The following is a 17,838-nucleotide window of genomic DNA, read 5'->3' as shown; positions in this document are numbered from 1 at the left end:
ACTTGATTATTTTGAATGTACTTCCCATGAGTTTGTTGGCAAACTTGTAGCCAGAGATCTTTGAACCATTCTAAGCAGTGCACTTTGACCAAGCGATGCATGAACAAGTACCACTATTTAGTCGCACAGTTCCAGAAAGTGAAACAATGAGTTCAACTCCAATAGAGACCAGAAGCATTGGTGATTTGCAGCCACCATTTTGCAAAAAAACCTTTAGTTTGATACACACACATATCACAATGTCGAAGGCCATTAACAAATATCCAAAAGGCAGATCTTCACTGGTATAATAAAAAAAGCATAAAATCAAGCCTAGTAATGTTTAATTGCAAGTTCAGATAATAACAGGTAAGCTGGTTCTTCAGTTCCAGGATTTTTTTTACCGCATTGTGTGTCATAAGTTTTCAAAGAAGATAGAACATGTGAGTTGGCAGAGAATGAGAGGCAGATATAGAATCCCAGACAACGCTTTCAGACATGATGGCTCTGGAGTTCCCCTTTCATGAAATTTGTCATGCTTTCTGTAATAAAATCATGATACCAAAAACTTTATTTAGACAAGCAATGAAGGCATGAAACCTAGATATAACACAATAAGCGAGACCGAATAGTTGATTAAATCTTACCTGCATTGGAAGATATAATTTAAACTCTGGGGGGAGCTCTTCTTCTGAATACAGGCGGTCTGAGAAATATATCCTCCTCAGACGGCAGTTTGCATGAACCTGAACACGCAGTGTCTCAACATAATTAGTCCCATATGCTCTCCTGGTAAAATCAGCAAGATTCAACTGGATTTGATTCCAGCCCTCATCCATCCTCAGTGGCATGGTGCAGATGTAAGGTTTCACACGAGTGACAGCCTAAAACAATAAAAGAAAAACTAATCACTCACAAACAAAATCCATCATTTAGACTTTTAGTGTCCCACACTTGCTTTAGTACAGATGGAAACTGTGCATTACTACACCACAACTGTATCCTCAAACTTTATTAGCACTACTTTCTATCCACTTCTTATTTTTCTACAAAACAATCCACATATCCTCTTTGCGATAATGATACCTCTAAAACCAATAATGAATAATTTACCTAATGCACAAAAATGACACCACTAAAAAAATCCCACCTAGTGCACAATAATGAATCATTTACCAAAAGTGTTCACCATCCAAAAGCTAAATAATTGTCTCCTTCGAATATAAGAAAGAAAACTTTGATGTTTGCCTATATTTTATAGGCATGTTTTGCGCCCAGAGAATTTTAAACCCACAACATCACCTTGCACCCGTTGTAAAGGAAGAAAAGTCATTTGACTTGGAGCTCATTGGCCTCACCATGCAGCGGACATTTTACTTTAACAGCTTAAAACATAGTGCAATTTGTATCACAATCTAAAAAATGTAACAGATTTTATAACAAAACAGCTTAAAGAGTATTCTACAATATAGAGATTATAGGAACATTATAAAGCGTAGAGATGAAGAGATAAAATATCAAATTGCCAATTCCACAACCCTCTCAAACAATCTTGAGGCATCCTGTTTAAACTATAATATGCTACATTAACTGAAGAGGGACTTGTGGTTATAAAGTTTGCAACATGATCAAAATCAGTTCATAATGCCAAAAACCATATCTTCACCTAGATCTTAGATTACTAATCACTTGTCCTCTTTAGTCTACTATTCAGCTAACAAAAGTCACAAAACATATTTTGAAATAACTCATCTTACAGGTAACAACTATTTCTTCAGTACCGTCTAAAACAAAAGTGGTCACTATTTACCAGAATATTGTCCACAACAAAGACACAAGCACACACAGAAAGAAGGGGGGAGGGGTGGGAACATTTAAACAACAGAAACATGGGCAGACTTACACACTTGAAAATTCGAAGCTCGGAAACGCCGCCTGACATTCTTATCATCCAGGACTTGAATCTCAAATGTAAAGTATTTCTTTAGATTCTTCACAATAATAACCAAAAATGGTAGTTTTATACCAAGTGTTGCAGCTGGATCAGCCGGGCAAGTGATGTAAGTTGACTGGATATTTGATCCAATTATTTCAAGGACATTAGATTGTATGTCTTCATCCTGCGGTCGCTTTACATGGCCACTGGCAGCTGCAAAAAGTGCAACACAAATGGTGCATTTATCTTAACAAACTTGGAAAAAATAACAGGGCTATGCTGCAGATGAAAAGTTATCCCATAAGCAAATATTGGGACCTCTTGAATAGAGAACTATAGAAATAAAAATAAAAATGAAACTTTTTTTTTTCTTCGATTGGTAAGTTACACCTACAGCTGGTGGGTACCTCAATCTCCGCCTTGCTCTTACAAGTGGAGGAGGCACTATGTGAGCTAGAGCTAATTGGCAAAAACTTCAGAGATTAACACTAGGATGCACAGATACTCCATTTTTGCTCACATACGCATATCTGATATGTATTGTACCGGTATCGTACTACCAGATGCCTCTAAGATACATAACTAGTCATTTTTTTTAAAAAAAAACCATACATCTAGAATACACCCATAACATGACTTGGATATCGTTCTAACCCAATCCTCCATAGTGAGAGATAGCCCAAACTTGTAAGAATTTTTATTTATATGTTTTATATATTGGTTTCAATGTTGAAAACTTACCTAGTTATCTATTATTTACTCTTTTGGATCTTGGTTTGTATTCTAAACATTATTTAATGGCCATGGATTCACTTTATTATCCATTATCATACCTTAAGTTTTTAAAAAAACATTGTATCCCTGTACCCGTATCATACCCATACCGTATCCATACCCATGCATCATAGGAGTAACATAAAAAACCACTTCAAACTCATCAAGATGAAAAATGATGACAGGTCTTTATACACACTTATCAGAGAAAAACAAATTTTCAAGGAAACAAATATGGCAAAGCCAATTTCCTGACAAAAAATGGCAATGCATGACATTTTTTTCTGACATGTACAATCAAGCAAAGCTACATCTCATACTTAATTGTTTCTAGCAACTTTATCCCACAAAAAAAAGCTAGGACGCACAGACACTTCATTTGGGGTGCCGTACCCGTTTCCTTACTGTCTCCTATTTGCCGTATCATGTTATAATTTTTCAAAATTACTAGTATCCTAGAAAAAAAAAAAAAAAATCTTTGCATAAAAAAAGAACAAAACACACTTACCTTCTTTATCCCATATCTGCAAAGGTTTACTCCTACAATATTCAAACAAAATTACCCACTTTTCAGTATCAAAATTGCAATGTTAAAAAAAAAAAAAAAAAAATTTTGAAAATCTGTATAACATGAATTTCTCAAATGCATGCATAAGAAAAACAACCAACATACCCAAGGCTGTATAAGATGGACAGAAATCCAGACTGGAAGGTGTTCTTAAACATTTTTTTTCAGCACTGTTGAGAAAATTGAACTGCAAATGAAAAATCAAAAAAAAAAAAAAAATTTGTACATATACATCAGAAACACAAATACAAAGAAGTTTTCATTGTATAAAAATTATAAGCACAAGACATTTTTTTTCTTTTAATGGCTGCACGCGTGTCCTTCCCTTTTTTTTATAATAATAATCGGACACGGCCGAGACACGGCGAGGAGGGGGAAAATATAACTAAATTTTAAAAATTCCTAACCTGAAACGCTGCGGTTTTCAGTTTCCTCTCTCTCTCTCTCTCTCTCTCTCTCTCTCACGCCGATCTCCTCTGGCTTTTCTTCTTCTTCTTCTTTTTCTTCTTTCTTCTTCTACTTCTGCCAAATATGCCCTTACATATTTTACAGTTTTTCCCTTTTGACCCCCCGCTTTGGAATTGGGTATTTTTGGGAGGAAGGTGTTTTAAATATTTTTTTTAATTAAACTTTCCTCCATAAACTATATTCCTAATTACATATTACACTCTAAACTTTTCGAATTAACGTCTTGCGCTCTAAATTATAATTTTTGTTATACTTTACACCCGACATTAAATTTACTATTAACTTAGATGAAAAAAATATAACATCACGTAAAAAGTCTTAATTACTCATCTTCTTAATTCTTTAAAAAATAAAAGATAAATTACACTTTATCACTCTAAACTATACTCTTTATTATACTTTACACCCTAAACTTTAAACTTCTATTCAAGTTAATAGAAAACTTAACGTCGGGTGCAAAGTATAACATGGGTTATAATTTAGGATGCAAAACGTACATTTGAAAAAGTTTATAATGCAAAGTGTCATATGAGATATAATTTAGAGTGGTAAAATGTAATCTGCCAATTTTCTTTTTAATTGTTTATTTAAGGACACAATTTGGTTTCTAAGCCTAAAAGGTAAAAGGATCTAGGCTCAAAGAGTCCAATACAATGAATTTGTAGAGAATTGATTAGAAAACTAAGCTTTAATGAGTTAGATAATAATTATGGTGGATCCAGATGACAAGAAAACAAGAATAAACTGGTTTTACCCAAAGAAAAACGTCATTGGCACAGTTCGAGAAGACTAAGGACCCATTTGGTAAAAGAGTTTGAGTAATGTTATTTGTAGTTTTTTGAAATATACGTGGGTGAAAAAGTGTGTGGAAATGCGTGTAATGTTGTTTAAAAACTAAAAATGTATGTTTAAAACACTCTACCAAATGAAGCCTAATTCTTGTATATATTTCTTTAGAATTTGGTTACAAGTCCAGTTCTTGTTGCTACAATATTTTTTTCTTTCAATTCTCAAATAGCCTCCCTCATAAGGGGCTTCTTTCTCTATTTTATACCCCTCTTTTCTTTATCTCCAAAGTCCACGTGTAGGTCAAGTTTTGGGTTTTGATCCTTGTCCCATCAGCACCTTTCTGAAATCTTTGGGGAGTAGCTATAAGGCTGCTTGCTACTGTTCAAGTATCACCTCCACATTAATGCAGCAAGAGGGTTAGCTGCAGAGCATTTAATGTAGTGGCAGCAGCTTTCCCTTAGATATTTCTTAGCATCCCTTTGTCCTATGTTTCCCTGATGTATATTTTTATCAGTAGAACCTTTTGAAATGTTGCCCTCAAGGGCAGACTAGTCCTTTGGACTTCTACTTTGCTTAGTCGAGGAGGCGTTCCTCCTTAGACTACCTTCCAAAACCTTCGCAGTCATAATTTGTTCGTAGCACTCTGATTCTTACGTCTTCCATATCGTTTGTCTGTCATTTGACCACTAAGCATCCTCGGATAAGGCCCACGGTCCAATATATACTATTGGGTCTTTTACCCTTACAGTTTCAATTGTGTCAATTTGGTCTTTAACTTTTATCCAAAAATAAATAATAATAATATCTAACTTTTCAGTATTTTGTCAATTTAGTCCACGCCGTTATCTTTTTTGTGAAAGTTGCTGTCATTGCAATTAGCCAAAATAAAAAAATTAGTTTATGTTAATGTGATAGTAAACTAATTTTTTAGTTTAGCCACTTACTACATTAGCAATTTCCATCCAAAAGATAACAGTAGAAACCAAATTGATACAGTATTGCAAGGTTAAGAACCAAATTAACACAATTGAAATATTATTGACCCCAAATTAAAATATAGTGTAAATGATAAAAATCAAATAAGTTTTCTTGTTTTCTTGTTTTTTTTTTTTTGAACGTCTACCTATGTGAATGTTAATATTGATTAGTAAAAAAAAAAAATACATAGCATAGTTTTTTAATTCTATTTTTATATTATCAAGGTAAACAGTAGATACATGTATATATTATTAATGGTTAGACTTTAATATTCTTCTAAAATAATTTTTAATAATTATTTTAAAACAATTATTTTTGCTATTAAACAAATATAATTTAATATTAAGAAGTGGGATGTTCTATCCTACCAGCTTGTTTGTTTCTCAGGAAAAGATTTTGCCGGAAAATATAATAGGGCAGCAGCCAGGTGGAAACTGTTCTGTGGGAAACTGGGAATTGGTAGAGTCCAGAAGGGATTTGAAAGACTCTAGAAGGCCCGTGTGGGAGGGTGTATTTTCTGGATCATCATGAGTTTGGGCTTCCAAGATTTTTGGGCCTTGTAAGGCAATGGGTGGTCATAACTCATAAACCGTGTTGTGCTATTTTATTTTTTTGCTAATTAATTTAGAATTTACAGTTTGTTTTTAGCAATGAGAAGTTGTGTTCTCAAAAAAAAAAAAAGCAATGAGAAGTTGTGAGAACTGAGAAGTTCCCTTATATAAATAATTCTATCAATATAAAATTTATTTACAATTGTTGAGTTGGTAATTTGTGATTAATATTGATAAAATTGATGTTAATAGTGAGTTCATATAAGGTGATTTTAGTATTTTACTTCAATCATAATTTATTACATTAATGGAGTAGTTGGAAAAAAAATGTGGAAGTTATTGTGTGCTGTAAATAGTAATGGATCTGAAGCTTTTGGCATCCCTAGCTTATTGGGTTAAAGTCATTATTTTATCACATTTTAGCCAAAAGAGAGTAAATAAATTAGCTCTAATAAAAACTAAGAGTCTATTTAGATACCGCTTAATTTTAAAAATTGAAAACACTGTAGCAAAATCATTTTTAAATGTGTGAATAGTGTCGTAGAACCCAAGTTAGATGTTATATTTGTTGAAAGAAGTACTTGTGGGCCCCGTGAACAGTGCACAGGACCACCCAAGAAAACGCAGACACGGATAGCACTGCAAACGCGTTGCTATCCAAACCACTCTAAGTTATTCAATTAAAATTACTTTTTATCTCACATTTTAGGCAATATATATATATATATATATATATATATATATATATATATATATATATATATATGGGGATGCTAAATGCATTAGCAAATGAAGGTGGTTCACCGATTATTGAAAAGAAAAATAAAATAAAAGGAAAGCAAAAGAGTATTGATTTTCTCTCTCTATCTTAGTAGTTCACTAAAATTTTAAGGTAGAAGATGTTTCCAATTTTTATTAGAATTTCGCTTGGGTTCAATACTTTAAAACACTAGTATTACTATTTTTTTGTGTGTTCTAATAAGTATTACTTTTTACTAAAAAAAATTAGAGATGTTCATCTCACATTGGTTATGTATGTCTAGCGTCCGTTGTTTATAATCTCAGTCTACAACTACAAAGGTTAGGTCATTTTGTAGTTGTACTTTGGTTATATAATGTATTATAAACCCGGTTTAAAACATTAGTATTATTATTTTCATGTGTGTTCTAATAAGTATTACTGTTTACTAAAAAAAATGCTTTAGTACACTAAAGCTATTGAGATAGTGACACGTGTTTGCTTTTATCCACATGTCACCATTATAATGGGTCTAGTGCACTGGACTCAAACTTTGATCTTTTCATTAACATATGGCATATTTCTTATTGAGGAAAATTCTTGATTATCTCTTTAGTCAATATTAGAAGATATGACACATTGTTGAATATTAGACTAAAGGGAAGAACATACCATCCAATCAGTAAGTTTAAAAACACAAAAAATTTTACAATTATTGAGAAGATAAATTATTATTAGTAGATAAAAAACTATGTTAATAATAAGCCTATATGAGAATCAGTAATAACTTGTCAACTTAACTATTATTTAGCTTTAAATTAATTTATATTCTCAATTTATATAGTTGATAAATTAGTTAATATGAGAATCAGTAAAAACTTGCCGACTCGAGATTTCTATCAAGTAAGTGACAAACCCCGGTAAAGAAAGGACTGAATGAGAATGGTACGAGTGAAAAAGTTTGCCGACTGAAATATAATCAACCTCACGCCCAAGAAAAACCCAAATGGGCCAGCCCAACGTAGACTGTTTGTCTTTTCTAAGCAAGACTCTCCAACTTTGGGTCCCATTCTCCCTTGGACTACTCAAAAGATAATCAGTGAAAATAAGTCATATGAACTTACGAAAAAAAAGAAGAAAAAAGTGACAGTTTAATGATTTATTCCATGTCCATTCAACTGTTCTTATCTTATTCAAAGATTATTGCAATGCTAGGCCTCATCTATCTATATATTTGTATAAATTACTATATGAAAAATATATGATCGTTAGTCGTTACCTTACATATGTATATTACATTTTTCACATTAGTTGTGTCATTTCCCACAAATCCTCACTGTTTTGAACAAAGTTTTAGGATCATGGGCATAACTAAATGAGATAAAATAACACTACTCTCTAAAGGCTTTGTAACTTTAGTGTCATTATTTACTATCCTTCATGAGGAGGACAATTATGGTTAAAATCTTCTCTTTCTATGGGTATGACTATCGAATTATAAAAAAGTAAAAATACTAATCAAATAAAAAAAATTCAATTATAACTTACTTTCATCTACTTAGACCTAGTTATATGTCACATTTAGAGTATCTAAATGATACAAATTAAGGTACATTTAATATTTTATTAAGTAATTTTTAATACATTTTTTTAAGTAAAGTCAAATTGTGTACATATACCAAGAAAAACATAGACAATCACAATGGATTTATACATGTAAACTAATAAAAAATGTATTTTTTTTCAAATTCTTTAGTTAATATTTTTTTTAAAGATAGTTTCAATATATGATGTCCACTTTTAATAATAATTTTTTATCATTAAATTAAGATACTAATTAATTTTTTTAGTATAGACGAAATTTAAACTTGTACTCTTATTTGATGACAAAAAAACTTTATTGATATAGATCAAAACTTCCTCTCCATTGTAACAGTAACTCATAATGGCTATTTAACTTCTTACTTGCGATACACTACGACAACCTCAAAGGTCCATAGTGTAATAAATTGAATCTAACCAACACACACCTGACGAATGGACCCACCACCCTAATACTCTACTAGGGGTGTATAATATTATGATAATCTAATATAGTTATCATTAGATACTTTCCCAATTAGTGATAATCAAAAACTCTTAATTAGGTGGTGATACTTTGCCAAGACATGCAGTTGTTGTTTGGATAAGAATAAAATTCCCACATAGCATATGATGCTGTGTGGGTGTGGGTACTATCGTATCATAAATCTTGTGGCCCTCCTCTTCTCATAACCTTTGTCTATGACAGCCTCACAGTTGTCAAGTCAAGACCCTACTCTTTCTTAACTCATACTCCTATCCTATGTATAAAGTTATATAATAAAAGCCTTTAACTCTTTTTTTTTTTTTTTGGGTGGAAAAAGATAAAATCCAGAACATAAAGCAACACCTTTTCGTTTTTCCAATTATGCCCTTCACATGTGCCTAACCACCTCACTGTCTTCCATTCCTTCACGTAACGCCACGTGTCCTACACTCCACCTAATCATGCCACGTCTAAACAATATCAGATCATGCACTGAGAATCTGCCACGTGTACCCATCTCAACCACAAGGTGTCACATCAACGCAAAATGAGCAAAACAGCCACACATGACTTTAGGTGCAACTAGGGGTTCAATAGAATACAAAGCAAAGGGCATTTTAGGGCAATCAGAGTCTTTTTATATTGCAACTCGCCAACTCACTTTGGCACAGGCTCACAGCACCACATGACCAAATCAAAATCTGTGCAGTGGGACCAGATTTTCCACGTGGACCAATGGGGTTGCAGTTTTAGATGGAGACCTCTCAGCCACGAATTCTCAGCCTCACTTATCAGCCACAAACCACTTTCTTTGACCCTATTAGAACAATAAAATAACACTTCTTTGTCCACCCAAAACCACAAAGCCACCTCTGTGTATTTTTTGTTTGCTCTGCTTTCTTAGCTGACACTGTGTTAAGCTCTCAACCCCAAAGAAAAAAAACCCATCTAAAGTTTTCACTCACTTCCATAAGTTTTCTTCATCTGGGTCTATTTCTTTAGCTGAATCAAGAACTGGGTCTTCCTTGTTTTCTCAACTAACCTCACAAGGTGTGTGCTTTTCTTCAACTCTTATTATTTGTGTGTAGTTTAATGTGGTTTTGTGAGTCTTGTACCATGATATTATTGCTTTTAGCAGAGTTTTGGTCCTTTTGAGAAGCTGTGGTTTTTATATGGCTGTGGATTTTTGTAAAAAATTGCTGCTTCTTAAAGTGATATGATTTTCCTTTTTGTTTGGTTGGTGAGAAAAGGTAGGGAAAGAAAAAAGAAAGAAAAAGAAATTAAGCCTCCAAATTTAGATTTAGGCTTATCATCTGGTAATGGGTTATTTTTGAAACTTTACTCAGCTGAGTCACTTACGAATGCTTGGTTGACTTGAGTGGAAGTAAGCTATATATATATTTGGGTCTGAAAATAAACAAACTGAAAGCATAAATTAAAATCTGGTATTTGTTTCTTCTTGTTTTGTTGAAGATCTAGGAAATCTGGGGGAGAAATATGATTTTCTGCTGATATATAGTTCATATATATCTTCTTGTTCTATCTAAATCTGGAAATTGGTTTAAAATCTAGACTCATTTTCTAGATTTTTCCCTGCTAGTAGTTGAACTAAGTCTTAGTTGATTTTACATAGTTTACTAACTGACAAAAAAGAGAGAAAAAGATAAGAGTTTCTGATAACAATTCTTTCTTATGGATCTGTTTGATGGCCACTAAACTAAGGACTTGTAATTGTTACGAGGTATTAAGTCTTGTATATTCTGTTTCTTACTTAAGGAAAAAAAAAGGTCACTTTTTTCTGTAATGATAATTTCATCTGTCATTGATTGAGAATATGATAACATTGCTGATTGCTTTGTCTATTTTATCTTACGCTCCTTTTTACAATTTTCTATTGCTTTTATTGTCAGATCATATCTCATGGAGTGGTATCTTGGGAGTGGATTTGATGATCTTGCTGTTCCCAAAGATCAAGAATTACCAGATAGGCTTCCATCACCAGAAAGCTGGTCAAAATGGGGGATAAGTGCATCTGAAAGTTTCAGGTCACCTTACAAATGCTTTGACATGGATGAAAATTCTACCCAACAAGAAGTTAACTTCAATGGTGAAAAAGATCAGTCCTGTGGTTCAAGCATGTGTGAAGGATTGTCAGAGGAGTGTTTTAATTGGAGAACACATTCGCGTGACCTGCCTGACTGCCAGCTCAATGACTTAGCGGGATTCGAACAAATGAATGACATTTTCTTGTACAAGCGTAACCTCTGGGACTAAGATACTTGAATTACTGCATGTAGGAAGTGATTAAGCTTCTCAACAACTTTAACTTGACATAATAATCACTGGCATTTGAATCGCTCCATTGTGCTTTATTTTGTGTACTTCATAGACATCCTCACGATTGGGGCCATTTCAAACCATTACACCATCAAAATATGACTTAAAATTTGAAAAACATAAGCTTCTTAACTGATTTTGCATCAGTTGTGGCGAGGGATCCAATACTCTTTGATGGTTCTATTTTAATAGATATATTTATATACTATGTGCCATTTGAAATGCAATAGAGCCATTCAATATCCATGGGATGTCCAAAGCCCTGCATGTCTGTTGTATTTAAATGATGTTCTCTTTGTTTTTAGACATCACATTCTTTGGTTTTCCCTTAATGCAGGAGTTCCTTACTTGAAGATCTGCCAGAGACAGAAAATCTAGATGAATCATTTTACTTTTCTCCTGAATCTGACTATGGCATGATGGCCATTGACAATCTAGATTCACAAAGTATCTCAAGTGATGCAGAAAATATCATGGGAAGCTCAAAGTATCTCAAAAGACATGCCTTTTCTCCACCAATGGGGTGGGATAATGGAGATGTTACCGCTGTGCAGTTTATTCCATGCAACACAGAACAACTAGATTGCCCAAGAGAAAAGGTTAGATTGTTCTATATGCTTTTTACTTGTGAAGTGCTAAGTTTTTAGTTACCATTAGTGATTACAAAATCTGGACCAGCCTGATTAATATAGAATGTATTTTTTGAATGGTTGGTACTATCAAGTGGTCTGGTTCTTGGCATGGACTGCTGTTATTTCTGAGGTATGCTGATTTTGGATACATGAAAGTTCACTTTTTTACCCATTAACTGGAAAATACTATTTTCAAGATTGCATTGGTTTCAACCCTTTTATTATATGAACTGTCTTGTGCTTCAAACATCAACGACCCTATTTTTATGGTTAAAGATTCTTGCTATTACTTGGTTCATGGTTGAATTGAGAGGCTCATTCTTATTTTTTATGATTTTTTTTGGCTATAAATTTTTATTAGTGCCTACTTTCAAGATCTTGATTATCAGGTGGTTGGTTGAGTGAAAATGAACATATACATTTAAACATCTCTTGATTTTGTTATATCATATACTGGTTTAAGGATTCATGTTGCCACAAATGTTAAAATCGTTGCTGGGCATTATGTTACAGTGTTCCCATTATTTTAGCGGAAAATATTTGACACAAATTTGAGTAGTTCTGCTGGGTTTCATGTAAGCAGGGTGATGTATTAGGTTTCTTTTATAGAGTGCATGGCACTATTGAACTGCAGAAAGAGTGTGTGCGTGTGCCTGCGTGAGAGAGAGAAAATTTGTTCTATCCATCATTATCTCGTCTACTTTTACTGCAATGTTTATCTTTTAGTACCTGTTTTTAGACACACAAGATTATCTAATCAAGTTAATTTTCTTTCTAAGGAATCATATGGAAAGGACATGGTCTCTTCTGAGCAAAATGAAATGGATGGGACTTTGGGTCAGGATACATCACTTGAAGAATCTGTATTGCATGAGCTTGAACTGGTGATGGAACAGGTGAAGTAACTAAGAGCTCAAAAGCTTTTTTTTAACTGCATCACTTCGGGAAATGTTTTTTTTTCTTATCAGAATTTCTCTCTTTCAATGTAATTTAGTTGCCAGAGAAGACCCGGATTTGCTTTCGGGATGCCTTGTACCGCCTTGCAAAGAACTCAAAACCCCACATGGAAACACTTAGCGATGATGGATACCTTGTGATGGAAAAGTCCCCTCCATTGACAACTCAAGATGTAACAATGAGGTGCGCGATAATTTCTCTGTATTTTTGGTGTATTTCTCTATCATTATGTTGAAGTTGTTTTAGGATTTCCATTTAAGCTACTTGGTGTTGTTGATGTTCCAACAGTCAAATTACAAGCCACAGGCATTGGTAGTGTCAGTAGGACTAATCTCATTTCATGATTTTCCTTTGATTTCTGAACAGTTGAAAGAATCCAATTCTACCAATACAAGTAACAAATGAAAGAATCCAACTCTCATTTAGGTTTAAATTTCTAGTGGCATTTACAATCAACCATGTTATTAGGAATCTTCTGTTAGTGTATCTATGCAATATTGCAGATATATCAGCATATGTGGTTGTTAGGTCCTGTTTTGGGTAACGAGTGTTCTTCATCCAATTATATGATTTTTTTCTGTGTCCTTGTCTTGGATGCATTTGCAGTAGCTCTCTTGATAAAAAACATCTCTTTCATATTCAGGTCTGAAAGTAAGAAAGCAGTGGAGTCGGAGACCAATACCATTGATCGAGCCATTGCAAATCTCATGTTCAATAAAACAGACGCTAGTGTAAGAGAAGTAAGAGAATTTTCCAGCGCAGCATCAGTTAGCTCGAACGAAGGAGTATCTGGAGACACCCAACCACCAGTAAACTCCAAGCAAGAAGTCATGAGAGCAACTGGGCCACAAAACTACAGCTCGAATCAACCCAAAATCCATCATTTTCCGGACCAACAAATTTTAGCTGGGGATGCAGAAGTCCCGACCCTTTTTCAAATAGATCCACGGGAAACAAATCATAAAAAGAACACTGAAAAAGTAAATGTGAACTACAGAAATCCTGCAGAGAAGAGGAAGTCTTTTGTACTGGACTTTGGTTCTGTGATATGATGGATGAAAGGCCATCTGAAGATTGTCATGAAGGGAGGATCCATGAAAGCTTTATCTTCCAAGAGACCATGAAACAATCGGCTGAGTTGAGCATTACTATATGCATGTATATATACCCCGTTTAGTTATTATATATGCTGGTAGTTAGCATGCAGGATAGCCCTCTTCTGACCTTTTCCAAATATACTTATAAAATAGAAAGTAGTAGTCAAATGAGTTCAGTTTTGATCAGAGTTCAAATGAATGGTAATTTGAATAACTCGGACAAACGTTTATTTGCTTTCTTTTTCTTCTTTTTTGGATTGTGGGTAAGCATTAGTAAGTATGGTATGTGTATGATAAGTTGATAATATTTGGTATGTGTGTATGATGAGTTATTAATATTCTTGTTTGTGCCATATTGGGCGAATTATCCAAAAATTTTCTGGAAAGAAAGCAATAGCTAGTTAAAACCTGGTTTTGAATAGCTATAAAATTGACCTTTACTTCAGGTTAGAAAAAAAAGGGGGAAACACAACCTGAACCTTGCTCTACCGGCCTTCAATTTGACATCACATGGCAAAGCAGCTTGAGGCTTCATTAGCTTCACTGGGCATAGGAAATTTTCGAAGCCTGGTTTTATGCAAATGAGCATTTTTATCTGCAAGGCTACTAGTAATTTGATCTGTGATTGTAACTGGCACATTGTTGAAGTGTTTCCCATAACTTTGTGTGTGGAGGATGAAGGTTGATTATACTGATATTGTTTTAATGATCTCTATTTTAACACCTATAACTGCAAAGTTTATCAATAGGGATAATTACATTAAACCTACTTGTGGTATAACTCGTTTTCACTTCGCTTACTCGTGGTTTAATTATTTACACTTTGCTCACTTGAGGTTAGTTCCGTATCCCACTTTCTCGTTTGCCGTTAGAAAAACACATCTTTAGGCAAAAACAAATATAATAAGAATAAAAAAGCTAGGGTTTTTCATTGAATTTCAATGAGAACAAAGTGGAGGGACAACATACCAATCAAATGGCTCAATGAAATTATTTTTAATCTATGACAATATCAACAATTTACAACAACTCAAAATTTTGAACCAAATCTTACCAAAAGACCAACATCTCAAAACAACCAACAAACAAAGAGAGAGTGAGATAGAGATAAGCCAACAACTAAAGTGTGAGATATAGAAAAATCCAGTCATGGGTTTGGATCATGGTAGATCAGCCATGGGTTTGGTGTCGTTTCTCTCAATCATCGACGCCACCTCAGTGGCGAGCTCCTCCATCAGACCTCCATGGCCGACCCTTCAAGCTCCCATAATAAATCTCACCGAGCCCTCTCTCACTCTAAACCCGAGCTCAGTCTCTCTAAGCTCTCAGTCTGAGCTCTCTCTAAACCCCTATTCTCTCATCTCTAAAACTCTCTCAAACTAACTCCATGGCTGCCCCTCTCAAGTTCACCCCCTCACATCAACGTCGCCACCTCAAGCAACCTCGCCTCATCAGACCCTCACCAAGCCCTCTCCAAACCCGAGCTCCCTCTCTCTAATCTCTGAAACCCTCTCAGGAAGAGCCTCCCTCGAACTTCCAAGGTCATCCATCTCCAATCATCAACCACCACCACTCCACGGTGGTTCTTCTGCCCTCTGCGTCTCGACCTAACCCTGGTTTTGGGGGTTTGTTAATGGTGGTTTTCTTTGTGTTGGATTATAAATTAAGTTTTGGTTTGATAAAGGGGTTTGATTGAAAGGTTGGGATATAAAAATTTGAAATGGGTTGTGGGAAGAAGGGATGAGTGAGAGAGAGAGAGAGAGAAATCAGAGATTGAGAAAGAGATGCGAGTGATATAGAGAAATGATGAACCAAATATCTTGTTTTGATACACATCTTGTTTCTCTACAAAACCCTCTCTTTGATCTTGTTTGTTTGAGTTTTTTCTGTTATTTTTTGTTTTTAGAGGAGAGAAACATAAAAGTGAAGATAAAATACATTTTTACCCCTGATTTTAACAGAGGTGGGTAACGGATTGAAGTTCAGGTGGGCAAAGTATAAATGATTGAATTACGGTTGACAAAGTAAAAACAGGTCATATCACAGGTGTGTTTACTATAATTATTCCTTATCAATAATAGCAATTATAGCATTAGTAAGTTCTCCTTGTGAAAAGTCATCAGTAGGTTCATACTATGTCAAAGTGCTCAAAAGGGAAATGAAATCCCACTGTTTAATGTGACATCTATTTTGAGTATGCACCATTGCAGTGATTCAATTATAAATTTGGAATGAAAATAATGCAAACGAGTAATTATTATGTAACACAACATAGACCATATATTAAGGAAAAAATATTGTGTGCTTCCGGAGTACTATAAATACGTACTTCCTTCTTTCACATGAATGGTAGATCCTACTAATTAAATTCATAGTAGGACCCACTATTTATGTAAGAGGAATGAATACGCATTTATGATACTTCGGAAGTACCTAATAATTTTCTTATATTAAGATAGATAACAATTGTCATAAGTCACGCCTATATGTTATCTCTAGCTGCATTAAGAGGTAACTAAATTTTTTATTACTAATGTTAGAACTGTGGATATTTATGGTGCTACTAAGTGTAACATGTGTATTCACTTGTTAAGTATTTTGTTTGTAACAATTAATATAAAATGGTGGATTAAGTTAACTCATTTGATAAAGTTTGTTTAGTCAAAAACAAGAATGTCAAGAAATTTGTGATTGAACGCACCCAACACAAAAAAAGAAATTAATTAATGTTTTGGTTTGAACAAAATCTTTTATTAGCTTCTTCTTTTTCTTTTTTCTTTTTTGTGGAACTACTCAAGAATCTCTTATAGTGCCTTTGATCTGCTTGTAACTTGAACTAATATCTATGAGAATATCCCATCCCATGGGCCATGGATTTTATTCTATCTTAGATAAATATAAATAAAAAATAATAATTGGAAATGAAAAATCCACCTCTGTTTGTTTCTTCTATGCTAATGCTAGGAGCTTAGGACCATGAGACCCCACCTGTAGCCTGTAGCTGAAGCTTGACTTTTGTTTGGGGACAGGTTTTAGTGCCTCTCCACAAACAAAACACTCTGCCGGCGGCACAATGGCAGACGTAGCAGCTCACAACGGGCACAATATATCAACCTACTTAATTTGATAACATTGACCTAATTAGCTATAAAAAAATTAGATTCTTCTCAAGTATCAGACTCAAAAATGTCAACTCAAGGGAGGCTAGAATCTTTCAAATCAACCTAAATTGTCATGTCCATAATTAATATTGCAGATTAAGTATGGTAAGTATCTTGAAAATGTTAAGAATCTTATGACTTAATTCTTGACATTTTCAATGAAAACGTGGTCAAAATCCTTCGTTCTTATTATAACTATCAAATTATTTTTAAAACAAAAATGTTATAAAAAAAAAAAAAAAAAAAAGTAAAAAAGCAGGTCAGTATATTTCAACTTTCTTTTTACGCATCAGAATTTTGGGTAACAACTCAATTATGAGATGCAACACTGTTTCTCAAGCTGTACATATCAAAATGGACCTCTGTATGAACAAGGCTATAAGAAAAGCCTCTCAAGTAGCTAAAAAAAACTACAAAAATCTATAAGAAAAGCAAAAGCAGGACAGTATATTTGAACTTACTTTTAAAGCATTTAAAATTTTGGGTAACAACTCAACCATGACAAGCAACAGAGAATTCTCAAGCTGTACATATTAAAATGGCTTTCTATATATACAAGACTATACTCTCAAAGTAGCTAAAAAAGACATTAAAAACTTAGAACATAAACTAATTTGCAACCACATCTTTTTCACTTACCTATCTTTAGCTAACTATAGCTAGAGTACAGCCTAACCATAAGTCAGTACTAAACCAAAAATTTATATGTTTTGTCACAAAAATTTCCCACTTTAATAAATATAAAAACCACCATGACTATAATCAACGTGCATACCACAACTACTTCCTCTTCATATACACCAT

The 17,838-nt window shown here is 33.9% G+C and overlaps 2 protein-coding genes across 3 annotated transcripts; one reads left to right on the top strand and one right to left on the bottom strand.

Moving 5' to 3' along the window:
* Nucleotides 1-164: 164 nt before the first annotated feature.
* On the bottom strand, nt 165-3,768 carry LOC142614463 (uncharacterized). 2 transcript variants are annotated; one of them, XM_075786982.1, is made up of 6 exons: nt 3,665-3,768; nt 3,363-3,444; nt 3,198-3,229; nt 1,887-2,128; nt 627-863; nt 165-521 (listed from the first exon to the last, which is right to left on the bottom strand). In XM_075786982.1, the coding sequence occupies exons 2-6, from the start codon at nt 3,413-3,415 to the stop codon at nt 513-515; spliced, it is 573 nt and encodes a 190-aa protein (XP_075643097.1). In that variant the 5' UTR covers nt 3,416-3,444; nt 3,665-3,768; the 3' UTR covers nt 165-512. The 2 variants fall into 2 exon arrangements, with proteins under 2 accessions (XP_075643097.1, XP_075643096.1); XM_075786981.1 differs by lacking the exon at nt 3,665-3,768 and having other exon boundaries at nt 3,363-3,521.
* A 5,932-nt stretch (nt 3,769-9,700) lies between these two features.
* Nucleotides 9,701-14,185, top strand: LOC142617116 (protein LNK3-like). The gene is made up of 6 exons (XM_075789814.1): nt 9,701-9,900; nt 10,761-11,099; nt 11,525-11,786; nt 12,599-12,715; nt 12,814-12,959; nt 13,420-14,185. Exons 2-6 carry the CDS (start codon nt 10,771-10,773, stop codon nt 13,826-13,828), a joined length of 1,263 nt encoding a protein of 420 aa, XP_075645929.1. The 5' UTR covers nt 9,701-9,900; nt 10,761-10,770; the 3' UTR covers nt 13,829-14,185.
* Nucleotides 14,186-17,838: the final 3,653 nt, after the last annotated feature.

This window comes from Castanea sativa, chromosome 11 (assembly GCF_040712315.1).
Source record: "Castanea sativa cultivar Marrone di Chiusa Pesio chromosome 11, ASM4071231v1".
NCBI classification, from domain to species: Eukaryota; Viridiplantae; Streptophyta; class Magnoliopsida; order Fagales; family Fagaceae; genus Castanea; species Castanea sativa.
This window is presented reverse-complemented; position numbering and strand designations above follow the sequence as displayed.